Source organism: Sceloporus occidentalis, unplaced genomic scaffold, assembly GCF_023333645.1.
Source record: "Sceloporus occidentalis isolate IW3139 unplaced genomic scaffold, rSceOcc1.0.p SCAF_2, whole genome shotgun sequence".
Lineage (NCBI taxonomy): Eukaryota > Metazoa > Chordata > Lepidosauria > Squamata > Phrynosomatidae > Sceloporus > Sceloporus occidentalis.
In genome coordinates, this window is record NW_028316982.1 from 101,535,442 (window position 1) to 101,553,015 (window position 17,574).

Genomic DNA, 17,574 nt, shown 5'->3' on the forward strand with positions numbered 1-17,574 from the left:
ACTTCTGCTTTTATTAGCTTGCTTCTTGTCCTCCCCCCTCCCTTCTCTTTCCCTGCTGAAAGGGGTTGCAACTGACGCAAAGGTGGGTTCTGAACTGATCAAACTTGCTGCTCTGGATGCAGATGTGGGAAACAATAGTCTGGTCTTGTATAGCATTCTGGGAATCCGCTACATCAAGCAACATTCCAATGACTCTGAAGAGGTGGCCAACATTTTCAGCATTGGTAAGAATGACTATTTGGAAGGAAATCTGGGTCATTTGAAAACTCCAGTTCATGTAATATGTGTAGGATGTGATATATTAGTTAGTGTGTCTAGAAGAGGCAAGACACACTATACAAACAGATCCATGGCCATTCAGTCCAACAACCATCTGAAGCCTTCTTTGGCTTTAGGGTTGCTTAATGGCCATACTTGAGAGAAGTTGGCAGGGAATACAGATTTGCCACACAAGTGAGACCACTTATTACTATGCAGTCTTCATCATCCATCTGCTGAATGGCACACTGAACTGTAACATGTTTTTCATGAAGAAAATAAGAGAATACAACAAACTCTAATAACACTGTTTTATAACAAAATTCATATTTCTGCTATACCTAAAATACATCCCTTTCTCTCTCATTCCTCTTTACATGGGTTTTCTGTTTGTGCAAAGACAAAGAACACTATTTTGATTTGTTATAAATATATATTGTTATAAAAATGTAATTGTCAGTACCATACATTGGGATCTGTAGATATAGATTTGTTGGGCAGCACATAGCTATTTGAATGAATGAATGGATAGATGAAATTTAATTATTCTTGGAACTGAGGGAGTTAATGGCTAATTTATATACTCAGAAAGGTGAGGTGAACTGCACTAGACTGCAAACTAGGGGAGTGAATGCCTAAATGCTTCCCTTGTCTTGAAAGCAAGCAAATGAACAAAGTATGTTCCTTGCTCTTATGAAAGTGGCATATCAAGTATATGGCTAGGCTAGAATCATTGAACCTGCTGTACTACATTTTTAAGTACAGAGAGATTTGGTGTGGGAAAACATGCAAATACAACACTTGCTGTCCTCAGTCTGAATGGTGCAGTCCCAACACAATTGTATGACGCGATGTTTCTGAAGAGACAGATTGACTTTAAACCTGGCTGAATGGTTATTTATTCTCATAGGTAACTTAGATGGTATACTTCGGACTTTTGACCTTTTCACTGCCTACAACCCTGGCTACTTTGTGGTAGATGTCATGGCTTCAGATCTGGCTGGTCACAATGACACTGCATTTGTTGGAATCTATATCCTGCGGGATGATCAGAGGGTAAAGATCATAATCAATGAGATCCCAGATAAAGTACGGCAGTTTGAGGAAGAGTTCATAAGCCTCTTGTCTAATATCACAGGGGCCGTTGTCAATACAGATGATGTGCAGGTAATGACCCTTTAAGAGCAACACTTTCATTTTCTTATAAACTGTTCATGTAGGTTCCTCCTGGTTGAAATTCAGAATGATGAATTAAAATTTGACCATCCTTTTGGGATGGTGTGCCTTACGGCTGTTAGCAAAAAGAAATAACAAATGTTGTTTAGTTGCTGTTGAGATAGAAGAAGGAATATATTTTTCCTATCTTTCCTGCAGTTCCATGTTGACAAAAAAGGCCGTGTGAACTTTGCCCAAACAGAATTGCTGATCCATGTGGTGAATCGGGAAACCAATCGAATTCTGGATGTAGAACGGTAAAGATGCTGTATTCCTATATATGTGATACATTTATATGTCATAAGAAAATACAGGAAAAAGCTGTGTCTGAGGTGAGATGTTAACAGGAGACATCTTGGTATACACTCTCACTTCCCCATAACATCTCTTCCTTTCGACTAATACATGAGGGTAAGTTTCCTTACCCTCCTCCAACCAAAAAAGTAGTGGTTGGGTGAATGATAATGTGCACAGTGCTACAAATGCAGTTTAATGGAATGAGCTTCACCTCACCATCTATTGAGTTAGAAATGATGACTGGGTAGTGAACATTAATTTTGTTATACATAGGGGTTTTTTTTTTCCCAGTGTAATTCTTTAGCTTTAGAATGACAAGTCAATACTTTTTAAACCTGTTCCCAGAGTAATACAGATGATTGATGAGAATAAGGAGCAGTTGCGGAATCTGTTCAGGAATTACAATGTCCTGGATGTGCAACCAGCCATCACAGCCAGGGCTCCAGATGACCTGTCAGCACTTCAGGTAAGATGATCCTTTATACTTCAAGTGTAATTTACTGCCATTTCTTAGAATTCTTTCAATCCAGTAGCTCTGGAAGAAAGTATTTGTCTATGCATTGCCTTAGGGATGCCCTTACAGAGGTTCATATTACTGTAGTAAATGTGCAGCAGCTAAAGATTATGCAATGTTAGCTGAGTTTCTACCCAATGTGTTGTTGTTGTTGATGTTGTTGTTGTTCTAGACCTTCAAGTCATTTCCATCTTACACATCAAACCTATCACACAATTTTTTTGGCAAGATTTGCTAAGAGGGGTTTTGCTTGTTTCTGAGGCTGAAAGACTGTGACTGTGGCTTTGCATGGCTGAGTGGGGATTTTTACAGCCATCATCATCTTTCCTAATGAGACCTTTTTTATATTTAATGGCTACCTTATACAGTCATTATACATACAAAATGTCTTATAGGACAGGTGACAACATCTTTATATTGACTCTTCAACAAGAAGAATGCATGTATAGTTTCTAACACTATATAAAAAGGAGCATTTATTATTCAGGTGGATTGACATCAATGGGAGAAAAAGGCAGACAGGAAGCATATTAAATTGAACATTTTCACGAAGCGATTATCAAATAATGGTTTTGCCATTCATTATGCTTTATATTCTTCAACAATGGCCTGAGTATGAATGCAAATAACTGTTGAGCTAGCTATTGCTATCCCACAGTTAGTAGATTATTTACAATATGTAAACTTTAAGCTGGTGGCGATGCAAGTTTTTAAAAATTCCATCCCTACTGTAATGCTTTGTTTTGTTTTTTGTTTTGTTTTGTTTCTTGTCATTTCTAGATGGCAATAATCATTCTGGCTATTCTCCTCTTCCTGGCAGCCATGTTATTTATCCTCATGAATTGGTACTACAGAACAGTGTGAGTAGCCCTCACTACCTACATGATGTAAGGACAGAATATCTCAGACATCACAGTAAAACTGTATATTTGGACAAAAGTGCAAATAATCATCCTTAAAATTTAAATAATTCTCATTGGAATTTACAATCACAGTTATGAATGTGTAACTTAGAATATATGGTTATTAATGTGTAACTCTAGATTGCCCATTCATAACTGATCCATATTCACAATCCCTATGTATCCAGCAGTGTAGGGAATATGTAGGAATTGTAAAAATCCCCAAGTCCCAATGTACTGGGCAGCAGGCACTTCAAGTGACAGGAGTCTGTTCACCTGTCAATTAGAAAGCAGCTGATGGATGCTTCTCCCACCCACACCACCCTGCGAGCAAACATCTGGGGCAAAGAGGAATTGCAACAGAGATCCAGCTTCTGGCTATTGCACTGGTAATTGCCAAGAGAGCAGAGGTGGATCAGAAAAAAACAGAATCCCATTATTCAAGGTAGAGGTTGCTTGATAAATCAGGGTTGGGAAAACTGGGCCAGGAGACACTACTTAGTTAAGTATTATTGTTGTTGGGTGCCTTCAAGCAATTCCCAACCTATTGCAACCCTAAGGGGAACTTATAATGGGATTTTCTGGGCTGAGACTATGTGACTTACCCAAGATCACCCAGTGGGCTTCCATGGCTTGAGTAATTGAATTCTGGTCTCAAGAGTCATAGTCCAGTGCTCAAACTATGGTGCAAAAAGGGCGGTCTGCCCGCGCCTTGTTTTGCTGTGTGAGGGAGTCGTAGCGGACAAACCACGCAGCTACCTCACACAGCAAAAAGAACCCGCAAAAAGCAGCGCCATAAGCACTCGCTAAGTGTCCATCGCGTCAAAATGGTGGCGCCTGTGTGTATAGGGTGCCACCATTTTGACGCCCTCGTCACGTGCTAGGAATGAGGCCAGTTTGGGCGGTGCGCCCTCAGCCAACCCCTAGCACATGACGGGGGCGCCGCAAAGGCCCGTCTGGATTGGGCCTATGACACCATGCTGGCTTTTTTTAGTTAAATATAATTTTTAGTTGAGTATAGTCCAAAACACACACAGAAATAATCAAGTTGGAGACCGCTTTAACTGTCTTGGCTCACTGCTAAGGAATCCTGGGAATCGTAGTTTATTGTGGCACCAGAGCTCTCTCATAGAGAAAGCTAAATGTCTCACAGTTCAGTTCTCACGATTCCCTAGCATTGAGCCAGAGCAATTAAAGCAATCTCAAACTGGCTTGATTCTCCAGTGTGTTTTAGACCTAATTTTTTTACAGGGGCCAAGTTTTTAGATCAACTACATAGCTTAAGTATATTTAACTATGTAACTGATCTAGAATTTCAGCCATTGTAAAAATTTAGACATTTGCAAAAAGATAAATGGCCATATATTTCCCCATACCACAGATATCTTTGGGAAAGTGCTGGGGATGTCTACCCTGAGTTTCTCCCTGCACAGCCTGAGGCAGAACTAGCCACCTCTTTTTTTCCGTTTAAACTGATTTCCATTCTTTACATTGTACCCCAGTCTGTGACCAAAAGCCACAGTTCCTCATCAGGCTGACCTTAAGAAAAAACAGATGCTGCCTCCACTGACTGCTAAACATTCAGACTGTTGGGTCAGGTCCTAAGCTGTGTTGCATAGAGAGAGAGTAATGCAGTAGATCCTTGCTTGTGCAAGGAGAGTGTTTCGTGATGCTCATCACCTCTTCCTGGGTTTGGACCAGGCTCAGTAATTTTAAAAGGATCAGATATCTTAGCATAACTTCAGGTAGTAGCCACTTGCATCAAATTTGCAAACTACATTAATGTCATAAACAGCAAACAACATTAATGGCATAAAAGGGATATTGTTTTGCCCATGAGGAGAACACAATATAGTATGAGATAAAAAGCTGGGTGAGTAGTAAAGTCTTACACTTTCAGGTTATGCAAGACAGGAACATGTGGGATGATTTTAAGGGACTATTCTAATCCCCACTAGACCTGTGAACAAATTTTACTATACGTTTCTTGAATGTAGCTTTTTCAAATTGTTCATTTTGTTTAAATTCTTTTGCAGACACAAAAGAAAATTAAAAGCGATTGTGGCTGGTTCCACAGGTGAGAGATATGAACTATTGTTTTTCTTTCTGATTTATGAGGAAAACATGTTCATTATGAATGTGAGAAGGTTGCTATCATTCATAACACTGACTGGTAAAGCCAGCAGCCTGACACAGGTTGCTTCCACTCTATGGCTCCTTGATGGTGCTGAAGCATTGCTTTTTCACAATAAGATGACGTTGAAATTAAACTGCCTGTTCTACATAGCACAAAATATAGTGCTATATTATCCCAGTTACACTTGTAGCCATTACCAAGATCTTTCTACAATGTTCATATAGAATTAAGTCCCATTCAGCAAAGGTTCCCTTTAATTTTAATTAGTAGCTTCCACCCTGCAGCTTCTAACCCTAATGCTTTCTGTTCAGCATTATTACTGGTGAATAGTTTCTTAATTATTCAGATCCTGGGTTAAATACTGATTTCCAGTCTTTCCATTTCTGCTATAAAAATAAAGGAAAGGCAGAAACTAATGAGACTAAATCATAATTGAAATCACCAGTCCCTACCATTAATTTTTTTTTTACCATTAATTAAGAAGTTATTGAGTCTGCTCATCAGTAATATTGCTTACATCTGGAACAGAAGTAATAATGGGGAGAGACTCGAAAGAGAAAATGTCTAATTAAAGGCACAGTAGTCCTGAAAAACCTCAATTGCAGTTTGACACTCTGGTCAAGCTGGTGCTGCACTTGTGTTTTAATTTTGAAAATTGCCATAAATCAGGTCTGAAAAAAGATGGGTGGACAACAGAGAAAGGACTGGAATGCAACAGGGTGGCAACAACAGCATCTGGATTCTCCATAAAAAGTGAGTGAACAAAGGATGTGAATTCCTGACTAAACTGGTAGTGTGGAAGCAACCAGACAGAAGAGAAGTGGTGAAACTTTCTTTGGCATGCAGATAAGTGATGTGGAAAGCTTCACTGCAAAATGTCTGTGTGTCAGGCTGCTGTTAAAGGCACAGGCTACAGGTCCATTTAAAAAAAGATGTAAAGGTCTAAAGTTAGTTGGTGTAAATAATTCTCACTGAACTCTATACATTGCCTTCTGCAGGTAACCGAGGTTTCATGGACATGATGGATATGCCAAACACAAATAAATATTCCTTTGATGGGTGAGTTCTCAATAATTTCAGAAACTTTCAGTACTGGATAACCCTAGTCTAAACATATAACCTGCGAGCCCAATATTACCCAAATGCAAGCATCTTGAGAGGGCACCCACAATTAATACTCAAATAAGAGAATTTAATTAACTCAAATGAAGCCTGTGAGAGGGCTTTGGGTAACTTAAAATCTGGGGTCAGACCTGTGTGTAACAGTTCCAAAAAACTGGACTTTCAGAATTTAAGTTCCAGATGTAGGTTTATTTATAACAGCAAAAGGGGAAATGAACTTTCACACAAAAACACACACTCAAACATACATACAAGAAGTAACGATATAAAAACTGGTAGAAGATAAGTGATTTTTAGCATTGCAAATGGTGATACCAGTTCCAGAAGCAGATGTCCAATTTGGGATTCTGTGAAATGAAATGGGTCAGCAGCTGCTTGTGAATCCAGCAATGCTGAGGAATCTAGGGACATACTGACAGGGTGTCTGTCTGACCTCAACCAAGACCAAATTGGTGGCATTTTGGCAAGACCAAATTGGTGGTGTATCCCGGGGCAGTTTTGGGATTAAAGTGAAATTTCGAGGAGGGAAGAATAGAACTGGAAGTCTGTAAATGACAGGACAATCACCATGAATGTCCCTTGACAAAGGAGTCTCACTCCCAGAGGGAGGTAATCTTGGACTTCTGTTCATGTGTAAACCCAATGTTTATCACCTACAATCACTCCTATCAGTAAAGGGATTATGCAGATTCCAATCTTAATTGAGCTATCCTGTCTACGTGCCCCAGCTTCCATCACGCTGAGGGTCTCCAAATTTGTATGGCATGGCAAGTTTTCCTGCACTGGGGTGCCCTCTCAGCTACCTGCCTAAAACATCCCTTTTAATATTAAGTTTATATCAGAGGTTGATTAAGGGTGAAGGAGGAATGGTCCATGGGGTAACACTAGACTAGAAAGTGCTAATCTAAACAAACACATATCCTCCTGTCATGTGGCCCAGTTTTTCATGTATTCATTCTCAAATAGCTGATATTGATCAATACCTACTTTGCCCTGATCTCACAAAAGGAAAAGGGTGCTCAACCTGAGGAACATGGAAAAGGTAGGGGTACAGTAGGGGAAATACAGTACAGAATAAGTAAAGAGTTAGTATATGTATACATGGTTAATCTAAATGAATTCAAGTGTGTAAGACCAGATGAACTACATCCAAGGGCATTTAAAGAACTGACATAAGTAATCTCAGAGCCACTGGCAATAACCTTTGAGAATTCCTGGAGAACAGGAGAAGTTCCAGTGCACTGCAGGAGGGCAAATGTTATTCCCATCTTCAAAAGGGGGGGAAAGAGGAGCTAAACAATTACTGCCCTGTTAGCCTGACATCAGTACTAGCACTTTAGACCAGCTCATTAAACAGAGAGTCTGCAAACATTTAGAAAGGAATGCCCTAATCTTAGTAAGTCAACATGGTTTGTTTTTTTAAAAAAAAGTCATGCCAGACTAATCTGATCTCCATTTTTCTGATAAAATAATCAGTTTGGTAGATGGAGGGAATGCTGTGGATGTAGCATATTCAGTAAGGCCTTCAACAAGGTCCCCCATGATATTCTTGCATACAAGCTAGTAAAATGTGGACTAGGCAACTGTTAGGTGGATTTGTAATTTGTTGACCATCCGAACCCAAAGGGTGCTCAGCAATGGCTCCTCTTCGTCTTTGAGAGAAGTTACCAGTGGGATACCACAGAGTTCTGTCCTGGGCCCAATGCTATTCAACATCTTTATCTATGACTTGGATAAAAGAATAGAGGGCATGCCTATCAAATTTGCAGATGGCACCAAATTAGGAGGAGTAGCTAATAGCCCAGAGGACAGGATCAAAATTCAAAATGATCTTAATACAGTGATTCCGAAACTCTGGCCCTCCAGGTGTTTTGGACTCCAGCTCCCAGAAGCCTCAGCCATATTGGCCAATGGTTTAGCATTATAGAAGTCAAAGTCCAAAACAGTTGGGAGACAAGAGTTTGGGAACCACTGCCTTAATAGAGCAAGTTTTGCCCTTTCCTCCATTTCAGACTGTTCTCCCATAATAAAAGGTTTAATAGATTTTCCATATCATAAACAAATATTAAGCATTTGCTCACTCAGATACATGTAGAACATGCAGCTAGGCCCTTAGACTGAAAGCTTTCTTTCTCACCTGCTCTTTCCCCCTCTTTTCTCATGAGTTCCACAATTCTATCCATCAGGAATATGATCTTCCTCTTTTCCTACTGCCTTCTACCTTACCAAGCATTCATTGTCTTTTCTAGTGACTCCTTGGGGTATGGCCAAAGTATAACAGTCTCAGTTTAGTGATCTTGGCTTCTAGGAAGAGTTCAGGCTTGATTTGCTCTAGTACCCATTTATTCATTGTTTTAGCAGTCCACTGTATCTGTAAAGCTCTTCCATAGGTTGCATTATTATAGTTCTTTATTTAAGACATCATATCCTTCTTGCAGAGCAAACCCTGTGTGGTTGGACCCTTTCTGCAGAAATTTGGAGCTGGCAGCCCAAGCTGAACATGAGGATGATCTGCCTGAGAACCTAAGTGAAATAACAGACTTGTGGAATAGCCCAGCAAGAACTCATGTGAGATCGCAACTTCTTAATTTTAGGGGTTCAAATCACATATGTAGCTTTTCTTAAGCAGGTTTGTACCAGAAGTATTTCTTCTAAAATTCAGAAGATCTAAGGATTGTGGTTTGATATGAATTTAGATGTGTTGACAAGCTAATTTTGGTATAATTGGCTCTGCAGCCAGCATAAAATAGTCAAACACATGGATCAGTAGAGCACTTTTGGTAATATGGATAAATGTGAATTAAATATGGACATCGTTCATCAAACATGGTCATCCTATTGTAGTAAAAGGTTTCAGTTATTACTAGTGCAGATCTGGTAAGCCAACCAAAAAGGTGGTAGCTTTAGAGGTACTTTAGTCTTTGTCTGATTATGAAACACAAAAGATGTTCATTGCTTCTCATTCCCAGTTAAGGGTATCACCCAGACCAAAATGTTTTGTGCTAGAGCTGGATAAAGTAGATGCTACTTTCCACTGTTGGTGATTTTTTTTAAAAATTGCTGATATATTTTCTGCAAAGAAAATTGACTCCCAGAAAACAGTAGACAAAACCAAATCAGAAAGAGACATCAAAGTTCCTGGAAGGATTCCAACATGGCTTTTCATTCAAACCTATTGATAGGGAAACTAATTTAAATCTCTTCTTCTCAGGGAACATTTGGACGAGAGCCTTCAGCTGCCAAACCTGAAGATGATCGCTATCTGCGAGCAGCCATCCAGGAGTATGACAATATTGCCAAACTTGGCCAGATCATGCGAGAAGGGCCTATCAAGGTAAGTAATGGTGTCTAGCATCCTCTGTCTGGTTTAGGAGTATTTATGTCCAATGAAAGGTTTTTGCTTTTACTTTGCCATGGAGGTTGGATGAAAGATCTGTACACCTCAGTATATTGTAACAGTAGAAATGACTATACTTCTGAATCCCTTGAGGGATTCTGAGGGCTATACAGCGAGTGGAGCTCCAGTCCACGGAACAGAGCCTCATTCTGTAGCAGCAAAGTGCCCATGTGTGGAGCCGATATCTATATCCTGCTTGATAGTTTTCCCATGGAATTGACAAAAGGATTCCAGGACAGCTGATGGCTTTAACTCTGGAGTGACAAAACATTGACTGGATTTGAGACAACCCCTGGATAATTGAAAGGGGAAGCTTAATAGGTACACAGCCTGAGGTGAGGAGGAGTATGATCTTTAATAGCCTTGCAATGGGACTTGCTCAGTTCCAATTGCAAGAGGATAGGTGGAGAGCCAGGGGGAAAGATGGAGTGATCAACAAACACATTAACTTTTATTGTAGTTCCAGCTAGGTTTTCCACATATACTTGGGCCAGCATGCCTTTCCCACATGAAACATCCTAGTGTTCTTAAAATATGCCTGATTCTAGATATCAAATATGAAAATATGAAACCCCATATTCAGTAAGATGGGTGTAGGGTATGGTAACAATGTCAACTGGACAAGATTTTTAAGTGCAAAGATATAAAACTGAATGCTGAAGTTAATATCACCCAAGCCATAGTATTTATCATCACCTAGTATAGATGTGAGAGCTGAACAGTGAAGAGAGCTGATAGAAAGAAAACCAACTCCTTTGAAATGTGGTGCTGGAGAAGAGCACTGGACATCAACAAAGACAAACAAATGGGTCCTGGAACAAATCAAGCCTGAACCCTCCCTGGAACCCAAGATGATTAAATTGAGGCTATCATATTTCATCTAAATCATGAGAAGGCATTATTCACTAGAAAAGACAATAGTGCAAGAAAAGGTAGAGGGCAGTAGGAGAAGAGGAAGACAGCATACCAGATGGATAGCTCAATAAAAGAGGCCATGGCACTAAGCCTGCAGGACCTGAGCAGAGTGGTTGAATACAAAGGGGCTCAAAGTCAACTGAAATGAAGTTAACAACAAAGGATGTTCATACATAATACATTGTGGCAAGTATCCTACTTAGAGCAGGATAAAACCAGAAGCATTAGCTCTAGAAATCAAAAGACTGTACAATTGTAGTTTCACCACAATTTTATGTTGAATAGATATATAACTTTGGGCCAGCTTCTTATGAGGATTCCTTGGACAGGGGAAGTGTCAGAATAGGTTGCAAAGGGCCCAGAGTAATCTGTCCTGTTGCCCATTCCCTCCCTCCTTCTAGGGCTCTCTCTTAAAGGTAGTCTTGGATGATTACCTGAGGTTGAAAAGACTGCTTGCTGAGCGGATGGTGCATAAAGCCACCACCAGTCATGGGGACCAGTCCTCAGTCTCTGAGGTAGAGCCTGCTTGTGCATGGGAGTTCTTAAAAATGCTTGTTGTGCCCTTTGGGATGTAATGTCTGTTCTTCAAAACTATAACCTTCTGAATACATTGCATAGAATTCACAGCTATTTTTCTCTGTACCTCTAATTTCTCTGAGTTCAAAGATATACAGGGATGGAAAGAGTTCTCTCTACTTGGAGAGCTTATGGGAGTTTGTGTGCATTTTTCTATTTTTTGTTTGTTTGTTTGTTTGTTTGTTTGGGGAGGTTGCAAAACCAAAATCCATTGTGCAAATAAATAAATAAAATCCTCCTTCCCTTTTGTGGAAAAAACATTTCTGCAGAAAATAATGTGGGGGGGTTGACCCCCCAAAAAAATCCCAAAGTACAAAAAGAGGTAGAAAATGTGCAAAAACATTTATAATAAACATTCATAATATTCTTCAGCAGGGAGAAAACCTTTGAGAAAAGTCATAATTTGCACAAAATATTTTGGTGCTTGACAATTTTTCCAATTGGTTTCTAGACACCCAGTTTTTTTAAAAAAAATAAGGGCAATTTGTGAGTATTGTGTACATGTCCACTAACAAATAATACAACAGTATTTCTTTGCCTACACAGATAACAAGATTTCTTAGTTCATTATACACACTCTTGCTAATTGTTGCTTCACATGATAGATGGAAAGTATGTACTAGAATCCTTCCTCTAGCCCTGCAGGGTAGCCAGCCTTTTAAAAACCACATAGTTGGGGGGGGGGGGTTGGGGGAGTGGACCCCTAGCAGTTATGGGCTGTATGAGATGTAGTGCCATGCAAAGTTCTGTAGGGTGAAGCTGTGAGACTGACAGGTGAAAATAGAGGTCCTGTAAATGTCCAGAACACTAGCTGCAAGGAAGGTGGGGGTGACCAGGACAGGGGAGTTTTATATATAAATGGCAAGAAGTCATGCCTCGTTTATCTTATTATAAAGGGAAAAATAAAAATTCCAGGAGAAAAGCTACTTGATCTCCCTGAGAATTCTTCATTCTTTGACTAAAATTCAACATTCCTAAATGCATCAAAAGCACTTTACTCTGTTGGATTGCAACTGAAGAATTTTCAGGAAGCATGTTGTTCATCTCCTGTAATCTCTATGTTCACTTCACCCTTTGTGTTGAACTAAGTATAGACAAAATTATCTACATCCAGCCCATGCCAACTTCACATGTATTTTCATAAATCTGTTCCATACAATTGCCACATCAACCTGCAAACTGTTTTTAAAGGCACATTAAAAATTATTTATTTTCCAGAACATATGCTATTCTCTATACAATTTTTGAGCCAAAAATTCCTTTGTAAAATTCAGTAAGGTTCACCATCTGAAGGACAAGTGGGTCCCTAGCTTCACATTAGTCCCAAATGCGGTAATTAGATCATTTAAATACAGACTACAGTTGGCCCTCCATTTTTGTGGGGATACATTCTGGACACACACACACACACACACAAACGGAGGCTCGCACTTATTCAAGCCCCATAGGCTTGAAAGGGGCATGCCCCCATGCGCACATGCTGAGCGCTTGTGCCGGGCATGCACACCATTGCAAATAGTGGAGGTCGCTCCTCCTCTTATATTCAAGAGTGCGGATCTGAAATCCGCAAGTTAGGAGGGGCGACTATATATTATATTTTCCCTATTCCTAGAGCAAGAGTCACAGAACAGTGCTGGGTTTCAGTCTTTGTTTCCATCTCAATTTCTTCTGTCCCACCTTCTAATCTGTGAGAACCAAGAGTACTTAACATCTATTCCACTTTTTTAGATGTCTTAATATACTCTTTGTGTATGGATGCCTTGTCCACCTTACTAAAAACAAAATGTGGCATATAATCTGTTTGTTTCTTTGTTACATTTGTTAAATGTTTCTTTATTACATTTGTAATCATTCTGCCCTTAGAGTCCACTGCCAAGGAGCCTAGAATCTAGATTCTAGGTAATGGTCAGATCTAGAACACCATACTTCAGAAACAAAGCTACGTTGGGTAATTTCTGTGACAGAAACTACTGCCTCTGGCATATTAGAGTTAAGACATGACTATTCAGAAACCAATTATACAACCCGCCCTCTTCTCTCTATACAGCTGATGCTCCATAAAGTAAATGCAACCATAGTGTTTCATTTTTCATGATCACTGATTTTGACATTATTGCCATAATTGTAACTCACCTCCCAACCTACTTTACAAAGCATCATCAGCTGCTTGGGAAGAAGGAGGTCCATTCTGCTTTCAATCAGAGCATGGTTGGAAGATGTTTCCATCACATTTGGGAGGTGGGGTGTGGGCCAGGGGAAGTTACTTAGTTAAATACTTAATTAAGTACAGATTGCTACAGAATTTGGCCCATCTCTCCCAAATGCATCTAATTAGTTCATTTCATACAAATTAAGTCTTTTGTCCATTTATGAGAAAGATTTCAGCATTGATGTACAGTATACGTTAATTAAGACATATACTCTTGACCACCCAAATTCAGCTTCTATCTCTTATGCTAATACTCAGAGCATTGGCTAGAAGAGGTATGCATTTTTCTGTCACTACAGAAGGATATAGCCCCAGTTTAGTACTCTGTTTTGAGCATGAGTCTCAATACCTCCATAGGATTCCATGCCTACAATGCTCCCTCTGTTGGAATGCAGGGGACAGCACAAATGCTCAGGTATGCATAGCTGCATGCATGAGAATCTCAGGGGTGGGGTGAGTAGTTTCTATTTACAACCAAAGTTTAGAAAACCTTGATTTATTCAGGAAGGTATGAACCTGGACATGAAAGCAGAGGATGTGAGATTATCCTAGAGAGAGAAAATGGAAAACATTCTGATCTGTTGATTTTACCATGGGTTTCTTTCAGTTGATCCAGAATGATTTGGATGAAGAAGAGGAACAGAGGAGTCCCAGCCAAGGAAGTCTTCGCTTCCGACACAAGCAGCCCATTGAGCTCAAGGGACCTGATGGGATCCACATGGTCCATGGCAGCACAGGCACTCTGCTAACTTCTGACCTCAACAGCCTTCCTGAGGATGATCAGAAAGTGCTAGGCCGTTCCTTAGAGACGCTGACTGCTGATGGTGGGGCATACTGTGACAGGAATGCCCGCACTGAATCTGCCAAATCCACCCCTATGCACAAGATGAGGGATGCAATCATGGAGAGCCCACTGGAAATCACAGAGTTATGACTAGAAGTGGCATCGCTGGTGTAACACCCCAAGGAAGACTGGGCCCACACAGACTGTCACTGCAAGAGGGAGAGCACTCACTGCGGGACATATGTGGCAGAAGAAAATCTCGAGGGCAAGATCGCCAGTGCGTGGCCACTACCCATTCCAGAAAAAAAACCTGCCCAAGATAGCCAAGTTTTTTGTTACGGCAGCCTTGGGGAACCTAGCCCCAGTGGTGAAGGTTCTCAGGGCTGATTGCTTTTACCTGGCACTCACACCATTAAATCCATAACTATTTAAAATCTTATTTTTAAAATATGAAGTGTTTTATGAAGCAGTGGGAGGCCCTGAGGCACAAACCTAAGGCAAGAATCGCAAGAATCATGGTGCCATGCCCCATCAAGGGAGTCAATAGGCTCTCCAACACGTCCTGGATTGCACCAGTATGCTCTCCTGCCCCCATGTTGGTGGTAGGGAGAGTGGGCTGCCAGCTAAATGCAGCTAAGATTATCCTAGGACTATCAACTGACACACAGGGATTGTGTGACAAACTTCAGGAAGCTCCACAAATCTGTTTGGCATTAATCTATGTTGTCACATTTTGAAAAGCAGGAGGAAAGATGAAGCCATTTCTTCATTTGGCTGGCTTGCCAAAACACTGCAGCATCAAAACAAACAGAATGACATTAATTCAGGTTCTGAACATAGAGTGTTTGTGTGTAAATTTTATTTTCTTCTTTCTTTTGTTTTAAAACAGTAAAAGTGTTGAGAGTTTTTGGAATGGTCTGTCAAAGGAACCAGAAATACATTATACATGAATTTGGTTAATTTGTGTTTTATCTTTCCCTTCTCAACCACCACATTGACCCTCTTGAGAAATGGTTTCAGTGTTTCTTTAGTTTAGGTGCACTGTACTGTGCAGGCTGAGGAATGAGAGCAATAATTGTGTTTCTCAGGGTACCTGCATATATATTCCCTCTCTATCAAACTATCAAATAAGAGAATTAGGAGTGTGCCTTACTCAATACATATTGTGTGTAAGAGAGGGAAGGAGGGAAAGACATACAGAAGTGTATGCAGGAGCATCGTTGAGGGGTGAGGGGTGTGGGGTGTGTGGGTTGTACCAGAGGATATACTAAAGTAGGGTGAAAGCACTGCTTCCCAAACATCTGTCTTTTGGAAGAAATAGGCTGTGGCATTCACCTATGTCCCTTTAAAACACTGGAGCTCAGCAGAAGAGAGGGTGTGAGTGGGGCAAGATTCAGTGGGAGGCCCCGGGTTTGTTTGTTTTGTAAATTAAATTTTTAATTTTAAAAAAAATATATATTTTTAAAATTTTCTTTAAAAACATCACATCTTATCAAATTTTCACTTTAACCACCTGGAACTATGCACATGGATATACATTGAGGCCATGCATATGATATTGTAATTTAAAGCTATAATTTTAATTTTTCTAGTTGTTTATGCCATAAGTATTGCCATTACATTCAGTGATATACAGGAAATACGAATTACGAGTAACCATACTAGATGACACCAACCCTAGAGAAGCCACTGAGTATATGCACATACACACGCACTCAAAACTCTGCAGGGTGAATAAATTATGTCAATCAACAAACCTATTCCCCATCATTCTACTTCTATGGTCCAGCTTGTCAAAAGATTTGCAGGGAGGGCAAAAGCAAGGAGCAAAGAAACTACAAGCCTGAAAAATTGTGTGCCTAAGAGCACTAGCTGGGTATGGAGAAATGAAAAATGAAGAACAATTTGAGGCACTGAAGCCCTCAAGTACAATAAACGGTAAGATTAACATTCCATTACATTGTTTTTCATGCCAGTGGGATGTAACTAACCTTCTCCAGAGTGTATCTTTGTACCTGACTACGAGAAACCTCTCCTTCCAGCTTCTGAATGTTCATTAGGCAATGTCCATTCCCCTAAAACCTTCTACAGCCTAGAAACCACTTTTAAAAAGCTGATATACAACTTGCTTGGTTTCAGAGAGGTATCACATGTGTGTTCTTAACATCTAATCTAAGCAAGACCCCCAAATATATTGTATGTTTGAGAAAATCAAGACTCACTGTTATGTTTATAACACTTCTTTATTTTAACCACAGAAGCTTTGGTTCTCATAAAAGCAGTTGGATTCCCCCCCCCCCCATGATGTATATTGAACCAAGTCCAAATTTATTAAGTATGGAAAATACATAAATGTCCACAAGGATGATATCCTCTCACAGCAGGTAACAGAGAGCACACTCGGGGAATAGGATTCCTGGACCCTTAATAGCTGGATAGAAAAGGAAATTGTGACAAGTGGCAAGAAAACAATACAATCACCCTTCTGTTTTCATGGGGGAGCCATTCCGAATCCCCCCGCAAAGATGGAAAATCACCGATATTCAAGCTCCATTGGCTTGAATGGTGGTGTGTACTGTGTGCAAATGCTCCATTTTATCCCCCTCCATTTGCTTTGAACAGGCGATGGATGTGGATTCCAAGTCCATGAAAATGGTGACTGTACTTCATTCTAATATGAAAAGCAGGGTCTGTTAACATAATGTCTTCTACTCAGTTATTAAAATTACAGGTGTGCAGCACTTACGAATAATGACATCATAATGGCTTTGGAAGGCCATTCATATTTTCAGATGTCTCACTAATTGCAAGTTTCTACCCAAAAAAACCCCTCAATTTTATCTTTTTATGGCTGGTATCCTGCTGCTGCCATATGCATGCACAGGTCATGCTATACATGTGGGGTGGCTTATTCATCATAACACAACATACATATTCTGCTGACAGTGGGATGGAAGCAGAGTTGCACTTAAAGAATTGTGCACTGCACAACATCACCCAGTCATTGACATGTATTGTGCAACATTGCTGTTCTGCACGGGGGCAGCGTGCAGTGTTGGCATAGCATATTCCACATGCAGATACAACGTGCTGAGGAGGATGTTAGACTGCAGTAAATGTTTCCCGGTAAGTCATACACAAAACAGTTAATTCTAGTGCAAGAGTGCTCTTGCTGAATGCTGACTGCTCTGTTCCCTGAAAAGTCTACTCACTGGCCTACAGAGAAAATGCAAATATAATTACTTATT

The 17,574-nt window shown here is 40.1% G+C and overlaps 1 protein-coding gene across 1 annotated transcript in view; it reads left to right on the top strand.

Moving 5' to 3' along the window:
• The window catches only part of LOC149318775 (cadherin-23-like), a 582,387-nt gene extending 567,134 nt beyond the window's left edge, over nt 1-15,253 (top strand). Inside the window, exons 59-69 of the mRNA XM_089510444.1 lie at nt 63-224; nt 1,169-1,425; nt 1,633-1,730; nt 2,116-2,236; nt 3,065-3,144; nt 5,223-5,263; nt 6,322-6,382; nt 8,884-9,013; nt 9,657-9,779; nt 11,159-11,272; nt 14,150-15,253. Of these exons, the coding sequence (XP_089366570.1) occupies nt 63-224; nt 1,169-1,425; nt 1,633-1,730; nt 2,116-2,236; nt 3,065-3,144; nt 5,223-5,263; nt 6,322-6,382; nt 8,884-9,013; nt 9,657-9,779; nt 11,159-11,272; nt 14,150-14,476 (1,514 nt within the window). The 3' untranslated portion in view covers nt 14,477-15,253. The remainder of the gene's footprint in view (nt 1-62; nt 225-1,168; nt 1,426-1,632; nt 1,731-2,115; nt 2,237-3,064; nt 3,145-5,222; nt 5,264-6,321; nt 6,383-8,883; nt 9,014-9,656; nt 9,780-11,158; nt 11,273-14,149) is intronic.
• The last annotated feature ends 2,321 nt before the right edge of the window (nt 15,254-17,574 follow it).